Raw genomic sequence first — 16,072 nt, 5'->3', positions numbered from 1 at the left:
ATATTTGGTTCTCCTGCTGTTGTAAAGTTCAGATGTGTGTTAGTGTAATCTGAGGCTGACACACTTCAAATAAATATTCTGTGTGTGTGTATTGTGAATGTTGTGTGCAATAGTTTGTCACTTCCTGTAATGGTGTTATTCGTCCATTTAAATCCACAGTTACCAGCTCGAAAGATCCTGGATAGAAACAATAGACACTGAACTCAGAGCTGCTTTAACCTCAGCTATAAAACAACTTCATTGTATGATACTTGAAAGATTATTTGTGCTTTATTTAAACTTCATCTTCAGTACACATTTGCATGATTAATGTCACATTACACATGTACCACATATCATCTGATGTTTTCTGCTAGTGTTTCAGCTCTTAGAATGAGCCATCCATTCTGACCTAAATAACCCTAAACGCAACTACACTTACGTAACCCAAACTAATTGTAACTAATCTTTACTCATACCTAATCTCGCATAGCCAGACCTATGACTTCAGGATTGGTGTAAGTTCTATAACAGTTTCAATTGGCCATTTCAAAAGAACCACCCATTTAGACCTAACTGACATGTAACCAATTACAATTGGTTTCATCATTACGGGGTGTTTAGGGGCAGGGTTATCTGAGATGTATCATACCATAATAAAAGACAGACATGGAAAAATAATTTATATTATTACAAACCAAAAAATTCAGCTGTTCATATCTGTGGATATCCGCTTCACTTTCTGCTACGTGCCTCAAAACTCTAAAGATTTGATGTCACTAACCTGGAAAACTCGGGCAAATTCTGTGATTATTGCATCCTCAAAAGCGCTCATTCTATCAACGCAGAACCTTGTGAACACGACTCTGCTTCCAAACTTCCTCTGTGCATCTAATCGATGGAAGTTCCATCAAACCAGCCAGTCAGATATGTGCTGATTGATCAAATAAGCGTTTTCCAGTTTTGTGTTCTATAAGCATCAAACAGTTAGAGAATAGATTGTGGGAGGTCCGTGAGTGTGTCATCTGTGGCTGAGACTAACCCATACCTAATCATATCTCAAACGTTCTTAAACCAGTGGCGTGCAGTGCATAAACCGGGTACTCCTTCAATTCTTAACCTACCACAGTGTGAAAATATTTATGGTCTGCATTACATTTAAGTTGTTTTTGAAGTTGTATGTATGTATTTAAATGCACATACATTGTTAAATAAATGAGTGAAAGAAGCGTTTCATAATTTTGAATAACGTTTCCTTCTCAATTTGTCACACCTTCTCTCCAGTGCTTGAAGGGGCTGACTCTGCGCCACTGATGCGAAATAACCTTGATCTGGGACATATTTAATTTATCTAACTAATTGTTACTCCAACTGTCCCTAACAAGTTGAAATCTTAACTGACCCTAACTAACCGTGTTCTCAATTTACATTAATGTCAAACACTGGCCCAAACTTAACTATAAATTACTCTTATGATTGGTGTCACAAATAGAGAGTGCAAGAGGAGAACAACGTATTGGGAAGCAGGAGATGAAACATAAATCTAAAATAAAATAACTCCCACATCTCACTTGCTATTTTTATTATTTTTTACTTTGCAAATGGTGGCAGTAAGCACAAGAATACCTGCAAGCCACACTTTCATGTTTGTTGACATGTTATCGAGAATAAACTGCGCAAGTTTGTGAATGAATCTCATTAACGTAAAAGACGTGTTTTGGGCAATCCGTTTGAAACGGGATGATGCTAAAGACAGTTGTATCTGGGTCCACATTGTTTTAAGATTGGTCCACTTTAAACACGTTCAGACATTGGGCTCATAGTGCCACAGGAGTGGAGTGCCGCCTAATAAAACGAGATTAAACTTTAAACGTAATGTACATTTTTAAAAAGCTTATGCATGTACATAAATGAGAACTTTCAGTGTGTGTGATATCAACATGCAGGGACACAGATATGAGAAGCACGCACATTAGAAGCTGAGTTACAGGTACTGCACTAAGATAACTCAGAATTCTGCCCTAAACATCATGTTTACGTATAATTAAGAGAAACTCTGCGCCAGTTTTTAGTGCTTTCTCTCCTTTTACTTTTTTTGCGCTTTGTTATCATTTAGTAAAAGACAGAAGTAATGATTGATGTACAGTATGTCCTCATGAAATCAGAGACCCAATCCGAACACATGTGGTAAAAAGAGATGACCAGGTGATGTGTCTCGCTTGTACACTTGTGATCAGATCTCCCAAAAAAGATCTTAAAACCAGTGTACACAGGGCCTCAGTCTGGGACGAATGGCTGTGTAGTTGGTACACCCAGTCTGTGATCAGTCCCGTAGTGTGCGCACTGGCACGATGGAAACTATATGTCACGAGTACCAACTCCAAGTCGTGCAAGTCATAACTCCGACTAACTCAAAATAACTGAAAGTCAAACTGGCTCAAACTAAACTCTAAATGACTCTAACTAACCGGAACCACATTCATTCTGCTAACCACAGGCTATGTTCCCTAATTTGTTTGTGTTGGTAAACTCTGTTGTGTTTTTAGCTTTTGTTTGCTGTTGTGTTGTTCCCCTGGGCTGTAGCACTGAAGATGTGTTTTTCCATGAATGAGTGTCAGCAGAGACCAGAGGTGTGAACCACTCACAGTACCTATATCACTGATGGACGTGTGTGTGTGTGTGTGTGTGCGTGCGTGCGTGTGTGCGTGCGTGCGTGCGTGCGTGCGTGCGTGCGTGTAAGAGAGTGTGGGGTTAATGGTGTGAGTACCTGAATGTGCATGTTTGTGTATGCCCCAAGACCATGTGCACAGCTCCCTGCAGTGCAGCAGTGAGGAAGCAGTTTGCCCTCTATATCTCTCACAGTGACGTCTGCACTCACAACAATGACATCCACTTTCCTGTTATTCACTTTAGTGGAAAGACACTGAAGCAGTGTGTGTGTGAGTGTAAGATCCAGAAGGGCAGATGCAGTTCACAGTCAGGATGGTGTGTGTGTGTGTGTGTGTGTAGTGTGTAAGTGTGTAAGAGCGTGTCATTGAGTTTGATGTAAATATGTCTGGTCACGTTTGAGATGAACACGTACCCCGTATGAGACAGTGTAATAGTGACAGCAGATGTGCTATTGAGTTACTTTCAGTTACTGTGTAAACCACACTAATTTGTGATTTTTGTTTTAACAAATATTTATTTGTTCAACACCCGTTACATATCAGTGGAAACACTCGTGCACTAACTTACTACAGCACACAGCTCCGGTAGATAATCTGGAAGCAAATGGCCATTTGTTTGACTCCCTGGTTCACGGCTTAGAACTCTTATGAAGGATTTCACGAAATCCCTATGGAAAAATAGATAGGGACAATTATTTTTACAGAAAAATAATTTTCTGGAAAATGTATTCTAGAATGAAGACAGCTGAAACGCTCTATAGCAGAAATGGGATTTGGACCTCCACATGGTTTACTCCGGGCTGTGGCACATTTATCTACATTTGTTAAGTAGATTTTTCAATAATCTTGCATTGGACCCAACGCCACCTACACAAGCTTTTAGCATGCTCAGGGTTGCCAGATAAGAGCAAACCCCCAATCAAAGCTTTATTCTTGGACAATTTGGAAACATTCCACCCAGTGTTCACTTCATTTGTCTCTCTTTCTCTCCCCTTTCAAAAAAGCTTTGCGATCTATAGTGCGATATTCTACTCAAGGAAAAGTGTGATACAACCACTCTGACTGTGTCCATTCATGAGTCTGCTTTTACGATTTGATGCTCCTCAGTGTGAAGGTAAGCCTTCTCAGTGAAGCATTTAAATTAAATCCAAACGAGATTTTTCAGTAGTTCTCGGATTCATTGCCATGCAAGCATAAGCAAGCAAGAGAGGAATAGAGTGTGTGTGTGTGTGTGTGTGTGTGTGTGTGTGTGTGTGTGTGTGTGTGTGTGTGTGTGTGTGTGTGTGTGATTTAGAAATATTGGAGTCCAGGGCCTGGGTAGCTCAGCGAGTATTGATGCTGACTACCACCCCTCACGAGTTCGATTCCAGGGTGTGCTGAGTGACTCCAGCCAGGTTGCTAGGGAGGGTAGAGTCACATGGGGTAACCTCCTCGTAGTCATGGTTAGGGGTTCTCACTCTCAATGGGACACATGGTAAGTTGTGTGTGGATCGCTGAGATTAACATGAGCCTCCAAATGCTGTGAGTCTCTGTGGTGTCCTGCACAACGAGCCACGTGATAAAATGCACGGATTGACTGTCTCTGAAGCGGAGGCAACTGAGACTTGTCCTCCACCATCCAGGTTGAGTTGAGTAACCGCGTTACCACGAGGACCTACTAAGTAGTGGGAATTGGGCATTTCAAATTGGGGAGAAAAGGGGTATAAAAAAAATAAAAGAAATGTTAAAGTCCGTCACACCTGTATGTGAATCTAACTCTTGCAGTAATCATTTATCATAGTAACGCAGCTTGTTTTATTCAGTCGTGTGCTAAATGGGAACCATTGCAGGACAAAACATGGATGAGACCTGAGAATTATCATTTTGGGGAGAACTATTCCTTTTAATGTTGTAAATCTTCACAAAGTTATTCCCATTAGACGAGTTTGCATTAAATGGAGTGCTTCCATAAGCTGCTGTTGAGTCGAGAGCGCAATCTCATTAACCAAAAAAAGCAGGCCACGGTGTCGCTGTACTTGAGTACCACACATGCAAGTGTGTTTGTGGTTTGAGTCATGCTGTTCTGTGTGTCTTTGTGTGATTTATTAAGTATAGTATTTGTCTTGTTTAATGAATTCACAACTAATTTGTTTCTGTCATTATTGATGACTATTTGCATAAAGTCTAGTACATATTGTAGCTTATTCTGTAATAAATATTCACTCAATCTATAACTGCCTCTGGATTCAATGCACTCTAAACACACTTGACCCAAACACACTCCACACTTAACACTATATGAATCATAATATGTTGATTAATAATAAAATGATGTCATTTACAAATCAGATTGCCTCCAATAAATCATTATTTCTAATAAAACAAGAATTTTTCCTCATGCTGAGCTTGTCCCCACATTACAATTGAAACTAACAGATTCATTGGTTCAGTATTTTTAAATGCTGATTAGAGGAATCGAGCAGCACATCATCTTGCAACATTCTTGTGTTTTTACAACTTGTGTGTTGTGTGTGTGTGTGTGTGTGCATTCACTTTTCTCATTCACTTGTTGTCAGTATGGTGATGCGTATGTGGGATGGTCTCCATGGTAACCGGGCATCATCAGGGATGCTGGAAAATTTTGCTGATGTTCAGCAGCTGCACATAAAAAAATATGTTTTGTCAAATTTATATTCAATAAACTTTTACTGTTCAAGGCTTGTTTATGTCTACACAGGTGGAGTTTAAAAGCGCAACACTGAGTGTGTTTATTTTTGCTTGTCTTTTCAGAACACATTAACAGAAGTGCAGTTTGGACCAATGAAGCTTTATGAAGATCAGCTGCAGGTACTGACTGTACTGCCTACACTGTACTACATACAAAACAGCTTAACATTCTACTGTGCTAGCATGAATACCTGGGCTGTCTACAGCCATGGCCGACACTGAGTATGAACATACCAGAATGAAGTCTGAAATGGTGTGTGTAAAAAAACACACACCATGTTTGGTTCTGGGGGATGTTCGTGTTTTGATTGTTGCACTAAAGTTGGAATGTGGTCTTTATAATCTTGTTTTTGACACACAATCTATTTTTTCCAATATGTCATAATGTCAAATGTTAGTATGAGTGTATTGTCTCTCTCCACGTGGAATGTGAATGGGTTGGGGCACCCATAAAAAGAAGGAAGGTTATTTCTCTTCTTAAGCATAAGAAATATGATATAGCGTATCTCCGCAAGAAACTGAAAAATTTGGGAGGATATGGGGTGTGCATGTCTTCTTTAGTGCTGGCTCGTGTAAGAGCAGGGGAGTCATTACGCTGATAAGTAAACATCTACAATTCAAATGACTCAAACTGATTAAAGATAAATTAGGAAGTGTCATTATTTTTTTAGCTGAAATTCAGAGGCAAAGGTTAATATAATATTTACGCACCTAATGCTGATGACCAGGGCTTTTTTATAGATCTTGAAGGGATGTTGCAAGCCACAGGCACCCCTCATGATATAATATTGGGAGGAGACTTTAATCTTTTGATGGACTGATCATAGTGAAGTAAAAGTGTGCAAGCCCTCTAGAGCAATATTGACGCTCCACAGGATGTGTAAAAATCTTGGTCTTACAGATATATGGATAGTTTTGAACCTATTTTTTTCATCAGTCCATCAGATTTACTCTAAAATAGATTCATCAGTTGCTGATTGTTCAATTGTAAACATTATAGTCTCAGATCACACCCTGGTGTGTTTAGAAGTGTCGCCACTAATGGAGAAAAATAAATCATATAGTTGGTGCTTTAATGTATCCCTTTTGCAAAATCCTGAATTCCAACAAATGCTTAAGGCTGAAATCAATGTCTATAGGGAGACCAATTTGTCCTCAATATCTTCTGTGGGCATGGCTTGGGAGGCACTTAAGGCGGTTCTTAGGGGCAGGATCATACAGTATGCCTCATTCACCAAAAAATCAAAAGCACGAGAACTCATGGAGTTGGAAGAGAATATTAAAAGGGCCGAGGCAGAGCTGAAGCGCCGAATGTCATCGAATGGCCTCAGGGAATTGACCCGATTGAGATATAATACTATTTTGTCATGGAAGGTGGAGTTTTGGCTATTCAGGGAAAGACAGTCATACTTTGAGTCAGGGGACAAAGCAGGGAAGCTTCTGGCTAGATATATAAAACAGAGAGAGTCTTTTTCTACCATTTCCTCAGTGAAATATGCTGGTGGTGAAATATTTACCTCGGCCATTGATATTAATAATACTTTTAAAGAATTCTATCTTTATCTCTATAGTTCCACATCTTCGTCTACTGATGAAGATATTATAAACTTTGTGGAACCATTAGAACTTCCTAAACTGACGCCTGAACAAAAAAAATCATATTTATTCTGAGATAACGTTGGAGGAGCTTAGCTAATTAATTGAGGCCCGGCCTACAGACAAGGCTCCGGGGCCAGGCAGTTTTGCTGCTGAGTTTTTTAGATCTTATGCTACAGAACTGGGGGGGGGGGTAATTTTATATAATTTGATTCCTCATTTTCTGTTATATTTATTTAATTTGTTGAATGGAATCAATAAAAATTGTAAAAAATAAAAAACTAATAAAATGATGACAAAAATTTGATTTGTTTCTTTGTTGGAAAAAATAGCTGGTAACTGGAAAAAACTAGTATAGAGCATAATCTTTTGTTAGTAACTCCCTAACAATGTACATGGGTTTTATCTGTGTTTTGAGGGCATTATTTTTTGAGAATTAATACACTCTTACCGTGTATGTGTGTGTGTGTGTGTGTGTGTGTGTGTGTGTGTGTGTGTGTGTGTGTGTGTGTGTGTGTGTGTGTGTGTGTGTGTGTGTGTGCGTGTGTGTGTGTGTGTGTCCTATATTCAGAGTTGCCATAATCTCTCATTAATTTTAACAGCTAATTTTAGGCCAGCTAAGTGATCCTGGCTCAAACTCACGTGTCTTGAGCTCTCTGAAGTTCTCTTGAGAAAAGCATAAAAATGAATAATGCTTCAAACTGTATGAATCTGTTACATTTCCTGAATGTGTGTTTGAAGAGACACGTGTCACTTCTGAGTAATTCTTTTTTTGTTTCGTGATGCTTTGTAATGCATTTGAGTTATTTATTTGTTAGATAGTTTAGGTCATATTATTGTTCAATTATTTATTGTTTCTTATTTATGACTGGATAGAAACAAGTCAATGTGTAAATGCACCATGAGTCCAAGACAAATTTCCCATCAGGGACAATAAAGTTTATTTCATTTAATAATTTACAGTAATTTGAAGTGCATGTCATCCCAGCTGGAATGATAAATCCCTGCAGAAAACAACCCATACTTCTGTTGAATGACACTATCTTTGCATTTGTGTTTTGCAGGTACTGTTAGTGTTTGCCAAAGACGACCCCCAGAGTAACTCATTCTGCTGGGCGTGTGAGCGTGCTGGTTTCAAATGTAACGTGGCCAGAACGCCTGAAGCTGCGCTCGAGAGTTTCCTGGAGAAAAATCACGACCTGATCGTCATCGATCACAGACATTCCAGATACTTTGATGCTGAAGCGCTCTGTCGGTGCGTTACACAACTGACTCTCTCTCTTGTTCTGGAGTTTTTCTGGGACTCACAGTCACACACACAGACTCCTCTGACAGGTTAAGACGAGATATGTGCATTTATTTGTCTGAGCGAGATTGTGCAGTTTGTATGTTTTAACAATTTCCTCTCTGTCAGTTCAATCAGAGGCATCAGCTGCTCTCAAAACACTGTGATCATCGCTGTTGTGAAAAGGTTTGTGTGCGGCCTGTTACCACACATACATATAGACACACACAGATACTCCGTTTTAGGGCTAGAGTGACACTGTAAATTAGTGGCAGAACTGTGTTTATAGGTAACATATTCTGTTATAATTTGATTTATTTTGTGTATGTAGTTATCGTGTCATTCTATTATCACATGATTATTTCTTTCTTTAAGGCCGGATCGAGAAGAAGCCACTGTGATGCCACTGATATCAGCGGGATTTAACAGGGTAAGGCATATTGTGTGTGTGTTATTTAAGCACTAACAAACCTCATCACTCAAGGGGGTTATAGCTTACCTTAAATGTTTCCATTAAACCAGATGTGTTTCTATTCAAGTAGCTAGCTGTAAACAAGTGTGTGTGTTTTAGCGGTATGTGGAGAACTCAAACATGATGGCCTGTTACAATGAACTCATCCAACTTCACCACGGAGAAATACGAGCTCAGATCAAACTCAGGTGAAACACGCTCTGTCTGTCTGTCTCTCTTCAGTACAGTTTTTTTTTATTGTCTCTTTTATAAAACTATTTGTGTGTGTGTATTCTTAGAGCCTGTAATAGTGTTTTTACTGCACTGGAACAGAGTCAGGAAGCCATTGAGATCAGCAATGAAGATCAACTCATACAGGTACAAGCGCACACACATGCACAATGGTAAATGGTCTGCACTTATATAGCGCTTTTTTCTAACCTCAGAGGTTACCAAAGCGCTTTACACTGTGTCCCAATCACCCATTCACACACACATTCATACACCAATGGCGGCAGAGCTGCCATGCAAGGCGCTAACCTACCATTGGGAGCAACTTGGGGTTCAGTGTCTTGCCCAAGGACACTTCGGCATGTGGAGTCGTGTGGGCCGGGATTCGAACCACCAACCCTGCGATTAGCAGCCGACCCGCTCTACCACCTGAGCCACAGCCGCCCCCACAATGTCATTATCTGTCTGATATTAAGTTTCTTTAATAGAATCTCTTAATTTACACATATGAGCCAAAATATTATGAACACTCACAGGTGAAGCAAATAACGTTGATCATCTCCTAACAAGGCCACATGTCAAGGTCTGAATAGATTAAATTGTAAGCGAACAATCAGATCTCCTGCATTCAGTGTGTTAAATGCAGGAGAGATAGGCAGGAGTAAAGACCTGAGAGAATTTGACAAGGGCCAAATTGTTATGGCCAGATGACTGGGTCAGAGCATCTGTGAAACGTCAAGGCTTGTGGGGTGTTTCCTGTCAGCATTGGTGAGTACCTACCGATAGTGGTCCGAGGAGGGACAAATCAGACACTGGCAACAGTATGTTGGGCGCCCAAGGCTCATCGATGCATGAGGGTAACGAAGGCTTTCCTGTCTGGTCCGAACCGACAGAAGGTCTACTGTGGCACAAGTCACAGAAACGTTTAATGATGGTGTCACAACAAACAGTTTATCGCACCCTGCTGTGTATGGGGCTGCGTAGCCGCAGACCGGTCAGAGTGCCCACGATAACCCCTATCCACCATCAAAAGCACCTACAATGGGCATGTGAGTGTCGGAACTGGACCTTGGAGCAGTTGAAGGTCACCTGGTCTGATGTGTCCCATTTTATTTAACGTCACGTAGACGGCCGTGTACGTGTTAGCATGATTAACAAATGTTCTCCATTCTTTACTTTAAATGCCCATAATAATGCATTATAGATGTGAAAGTTATGAGCGTTTCAAATTAAATTGAAATCAACAGGAAAACAAACATCCAATGCTTGTTCTTTTAACATGATGATTTTGATAGATCCCTGACTATTGTTGTGACCTGTGACATGTTTCAAGCTTACTGCATCTATAGCCAACATTTGGGAAGTGGTCATTTTGACACTTGAGTTGTAATATGATAAACATTTATCATCTAATTTTGCTCCTGCTCAGTGTGCGCTGCACACAGCTGCTAGAGAGCACCGCTGCTCCACTCTTAATTCAGTAAATCGTGCAGCCTTAACTCTACCGATGTATCAGGAGTCACATTTTACAGGTTTCAAAGCATTTGGATGGTTTTTCCTCTTTCCATGTCCATTTTTGTCACATCTGTAATGCAAGTTAGATTTCCTGATCTAAACTAGAAAAAAATCTTGTCTAGACTGAAATTCTTTTGATGTCTGGACTCTGTCCGCTGGGGTTCATGATTATACATACAAATGTTTTGATGTACTTTCTTTGAGAAATTAAATTGTACTTTTATGATTGGCTAACATCATCCTCAAATTCAGCAAACTCCCTCAGAAGAGAATGACCAAGCCCCTCAACATTATAAAACAAAATTGCAGGGTTTACACATCACACACATCGCATCTGAATATCTTAAAACTGTTCATCTTAAGCACAACTGTTAACACTCAGCACCATTAACTATCAAACCGTCTTGACATTTGAAATATTAATGAATAAAACTGTTTACTTTTTTGATCGGGTCCACATGTTTTTAACTGCCGCAGTCTTCAATAACAGTCCCTTAGCAAAGCTTGAATTGAATTATGACTGGTTCACAAGCGGAAGTGGATTATGCTTACATGAGCTGGAAAAAATGAACACACAAAGTCCAAAGAAAAGTGAAGTAATGCACACACATATACTGTAGGCACACTGAGGTGCACATCACCGGAAACACATTGAAACGGTCAAAGACGTCCATCTAGTTCCCGTTTACATTTATCTACAATTAAAAATGGTGCAGATGGGTGAAAGAATGCATCCATGACGCATTTGTGCTTAAAACAACAAAAGGCATTGCTTCTCCCTTTCAGAGTTGTAACTTTTTAAAAGCAGTGAGATACATGGCAGCAGTCAAAGAGTCTGTGTAGTTCATGTTCATATACAAAAGAATTCAAAATAGTCCAGATGGGTCCCTTTTGGTGTTCAGGAATACTTATCCACACAAGGCCTGCTCTCTTGTACTGCGTGCCAGTGGGCGGAGCCAAGGATGCGAAAAACACATGAGCAATGTCTTGTGATGTTACGAACAGACAGATTTCAAAACAAGGCGTTTCAGCAGGGTGATAACTATAAATGCTCTTTTTAGACTGGGGAAGAAGTTTTGAGTTCTGAAATTTACAGTATGCTTTTATTGTAGTTGCCTCTTATATGTCTAAATATCAAGGAAAATTTGATTCTCCATTTCATGAGCCTTTAATCGTGACAACTTATATGTCATTAGAAAGGTCCACTCCAGCATCATATTATCCTTATAACTTCTGCGTTAATCATCAAAATATCAAATTGATTGAAGCATGTAGAAAATAAATACATGATTTCTGCAATATATGGTTTGCCTATATTTTCCAATCAGTCAGTTGTATATTAATATGTTTATTATAGAGAAAAGACAAAGAGGTCAATATCAAGAATATGCTTTCTGCCTCATTCTATGAATAAAAATCCACATGAGATCAGTAAAAGTAACTTTTGTTTACACTCGATGATGATTGAAAGTTTACATACTGTATGCAGTAGTTTTCGTGTGTAATGTGTTATGTTTACATTCTGCATCAGTGACAAAGATTCATGGTGCTAATGCTTATATATGGCCATACTATGCACCTGTTACCCTCTGTTATTGTATTTTATGATGAATTTTGTGAAAAGTATCCACGTAATGATCATGAAAAAGGTTTTTTCTCTTGATCGCTCGCTCACCTGAATCTTTTTGTTTGAAAGTAGTTCTATTCACAAAAGTGTTTTATGGGCGAAAACGTATAAATAGTTTTAGTTAAAAACATGAAATGTTGTAACTGTTCACTAGTCATAGCAATATCTTTCCTTCTGTTCTTGTTTTGTTTGTTTTTTGTTTTTTTTAAAGTCAAGATTTACTTGTTCTCTTGGCTGTTTTTGAAAGTGTGCGAAACTGTTGAAAACTTGCATTACCTTCAGTGGTGAAAGTTTCATGTAAACACCGGGAAGAATGCGTCAACCCATCGCTAATTTCCAACATACCCATTTGTCTGTGTTTTCAGAACACTGCTGCCTTTTCACAGTGGCGAGAGCTTACATGCTCATGGTTGCCAGATTCGCAACTAAAGCATAAAACTGGCAGAATATTTCCAAACTCTGCAAGTGTAAAGTTCATATTGGGGGATTTCCTCTCTTGACATCTGGCTACTCCAAATATGCTAAACTAATTCTGATCGGCTAATCACTGTTATTAAAACTCCCTTATTTACAAAACTAAGAAAATTTAAATATTTTACCTGCATGATTAGTTCAAGTAATACATGACACAATTGATCTAAAGGGGTTGGTAAGGGGGATGGTGGTTTTACAAGGGGGATACTTTTTGCCATTTCTTTCAACAAGGGGGATGGCATCTCCTCACCTCCCCCTAAACTCGAGCCCTGTATGCGCACACAGTAGGCTTGGGATCGATGCTTTTTCCACTCATTGATAATCTGATGAATTTCCAGATGATTATCGATATGGGATTTTTCAGATAGGGCTACCTGTTGCACAATAGTCTTTGTGTTTTCTTAGCAGAACTTTGGTAGAGTGTGAGCGGCAGGTTAAAATAAACGGGGTTGTACACCGGACGTGTCTGGCAGACATCATGGCACATTCTAAAATTCGAAATAATTATTTTCTATGAAGGTAAATACACAGCCACAGTGCCACAGAGTTTAACTCGCATAGTTTTCCATTAAAGTCAACCCAATTCATTATCAAAGGTCAAAGAGTATTTACTCTAGCCATCAGTGGATGATTTTGTGTATATAAATCTTTCATATAGCCTACACAATGTATTTTCAGTTACAAGTGTCTTTTTGTGGTTTGATGGCTTGAATGAAACCTCTTCAAAGACACATACAGAGAAATTGCATAATAATTGAATCGTTCAGTTTTAGCAGTTAAACCAGTTTCATACACTAACATGCAAACTCATGACCATCAATTAATTCTTGAAGAAGTAGATAAACATTTGTAACATTTGATCCCTATCAAAAAGCTACACTTTGATGCTGCGCTGATTTAGCACTTTGGGAACGTCTTTAGGAGTGACCAGCTGTGATTGTGTGCAACATGACATCATCTGGATGCGCCAGTACAGGGGCTATAAATAGATGCGCCACAGGTGCATCGTCAGATCTTTTGTCTTCAGATCACTCTGTGTGTGTTGTGGTTCTTGACCTGTCAGATCTTCTGTTTACTTTCCTCTGTTAGGAGTTAGAATTTGTTAGGCAGTGTACAGAAACCTTTCTCTTTTAAAAAAAAACAGAATGACTGATAAACAAATCAAGCGGCAGTTTTGCTCTTGCGTTGGGGCGGGGTGGGTGTGAGCATTGCAATCTGTTCTCAGTCAAAATGCTTCACACTCGTCTTGCTTACTTCCGAGAGTCAGCGCCCACTCTTCCATCGTGGGGCTCTCGTATGGATCTGGTTGAGGAGCGAGAGAGACGGGTCCGTCCCTATCGCTCGCTCTCTTCCCAGATCTAGCCGGTCCTTCTCGTGATCCTGAAGCATGCTCCGGCACCTCTTCAGTTTGAGTCTGCGGACTTCAAGCTACCCACCTCTGAGCGTTACTCGCATGATAATAAAGCGGCTGAGGAATTACTTGAGGTTGTTACTCGGGCGGTGGCCAGGCTTCAATTAGACTGGCCAAGCGAACAAGAGACCCCCAAGCGCTACAAACTGGTGGACCGATTTCTGTCTGGTGGCCAAGGGAAGGGAACGCCACATCAGTACCTTCCTTTCTGTGATGACCTCCATGACGAGCTTTCTCGTTCATGGAGGAAACCATATACTTCCCGTGTCTTCGTGGGTGCTGAAGCATGCCGGTATTCCGCGATGCCACCGGTAGAAGAGACACTTGCGGGTTATCTCTCGCCTGGCTCGGCATCATCGCTAAAGAGAACTACTCTCCACACAAAGCCATAAAGGACCACCGCTACGCTTTTGTGGAAAGCTTATTAGGCAGCAGGTCAGGCTGGTGCTGCCCTGCACACTATGGCAGTGTTACAGGCATACCAGACTGACCTGTTGAAGGACCTGAGTGCGGACACCACGGTCGGTGAAGAGGCTTTCTCAGAGCTTCATCGAACCACAGATCGGTCTCTCCACGCGACCAAACAGACAGCTTGTGCCATTGGCCGGTCTATGGCTGCTTTGGTCAGCACGGAGAGACACTTATGGCTCAACCTGTCGAGCATCAGAGACAAGGACAAAGTTTTCCTCCTTCACCATCTGGTTTATTTGGTGACGCTATGAACATGGTCATCACAAGGTTCCAGGAGGCGAAAAGTCATGAGGAGGCTTTCGGGGAATGCCTTCCTCGCAGCACACGGGGGGAGGGGCCGTCGGCTACCCAGCCCCGCCCCTTCTAGAAGAGAGGCTCAAAAACGGAGCATGGCGAATCGCGCTGCCCCTCGTAGAGACTGGAGTGCGGTTCGTCACCCTCAGCAGCCCCAAAGCAAGACCTCATAAAAGGCCATCATCTCAAAGAATAGAAAAACCTGACGGTTTTGCACCCAACCTTAAAAGTGAGGGGTAGCCCCCTTCGGGATGGGGCAATTGAAACATCCACCTGTACCATCCTGATACCCCCACGAAACCTCTCCATTCCCGCCGCCTCTTGTGTTTCGGGAGTAACAGTTTCCAGCTAAATGTTGAGTGTTCCATTGCTTCCTGCAGTAGTTCAGGACACAGAACACTTGACATCCCTTCAACAGGAAGTGTCAAAATTGATTCCCATCTCAGAGAACCTAGCAGTGTGGAAGCTACTGCCAGGTGTTTCTATGTGGGTCCAAAGAACAGTAGGAAAAGGCTACACAATTTGCTTAAATTTGAAACCGGAAAGAACTGCAAAATCTCTTAGTCAAAGGGGCCATAGAACATGTTCCCCTTCCTAGAAAGAGTCAGGTAATTACAGCAGATACTTCCTGGTTACCAAGAAGGGTGGGTGGTTGCATCCGATTTTAGACCTTCGAGGCTTGAATCGCTCAGTCAGGGTGTTCAAGTTCAAGATGCTAACCGTCAAGACGGTCGTGTCTCAAATCCAACATCACGATTGGTTGGTCAAGGTCGGTCTCATGGACGAATATAGAAATTCTGCTACAACACAGGAAGTTCCTGAGGTTTGCTTTCGGGAGTGAAGCTTTCCAATATCGGGTTCTTCCATTCAGCCTAGCCCTATCACCCCGCACATTCACGAAGTGCATGGATGCAGCACTGGCTCCTTTGCGACTTCGGGGCATCTGCATTCTGAATTATATAGATGACTGGCTGATACTAGCACATCACAAGATCTGGAATTACATCACAGGGATATCGTCTTAGCTCATCTGGTTTCTCTGGGTCTGAGACTCAATGTCAAAAAGAGCGTTCTCTCTCCCACTCAGGAAATTACCTATCTGGGGGTCATATGGAATTCGATCATGATGCGGGCACAATTGTCTCCCGCTCAAATCGAGATCATTCAGAACACCCTGAGCAAAGTCAGGCTAGGTCAAGGTTGCACTGTTCGTCAGTATCAATGAATACTAGGTCTCATGGCATCTGCATCCTCGGTGATCCCTTTGGGTCTTCTGCACATGAAACCATTTTAGTTGTGGCTCAAAGCCAGGGTATGTCATCCTAGGGCCAGTCTCCTAAGGCAGATAAAGGTTATGCGCCGC

At 41.0% G+C, this 16,072-nt stretch overlaps 1 protein-coding gene across 1 annotated transcript in view; it reads left to right on the top strand.

Moving 5' to 3' along the window:
• LOC127661549 (high affinity cAMP-specific and IBMX-insensitive 3',5'-cyclic phosphodiesterase 8A-like) overlaps positions 1-16,072 on the top strand; it is a 58,682-nt gene that overhangs the window by 19,290 nt on the left and 23,320 nt on the right. Inside the window, exons 2-7 of the mRNA XM_052152304.1 lie at positions 5,418-5,474; positions 8,015-8,205; positions 8,365-8,421; positions 8,611-8,665; positions 8,807-8,895; positions 8,986-9,064. Of these exons, the coding sequence (XP_052008264.1) occupies positions 5,418-5,474; positions 8,015-8,205; positions 8,365-8,421; positions 8,611-8,665; positions 8,807-8,895; positions 8,986-9,064 (528 nt within the window). The remainder of the gene's footprint in view (positions 1-5,417; positions 5,475-8,014; positions 8,206-8,364; positions 8,422-8,610; positions 8,666-8,806; positions 8,896-8,985; positions 9,065-16,072) is intronic.

This window comes from Xyrauchen texanus, chromosome 21, assembly GCF_025860055.1.
Source record: "Xyrauchen texanus isolate HMW12.3.18 chromosome 21, RBS_HiC_50CHRs, whole genome shotgun sequence".
Classification (NCBI taxonomy): domain Eukaryota; kingdom Metazoa; phylum Chordata; class Actinopteri; order Cypriniformes; family Catostomidae; genus Xyrauchen; species Xyrauchen texanus.
Note: the sequence above shows the minus strand (reverse complement) of the source record. Positions and strands in the feature narration are given on the sequence as shown.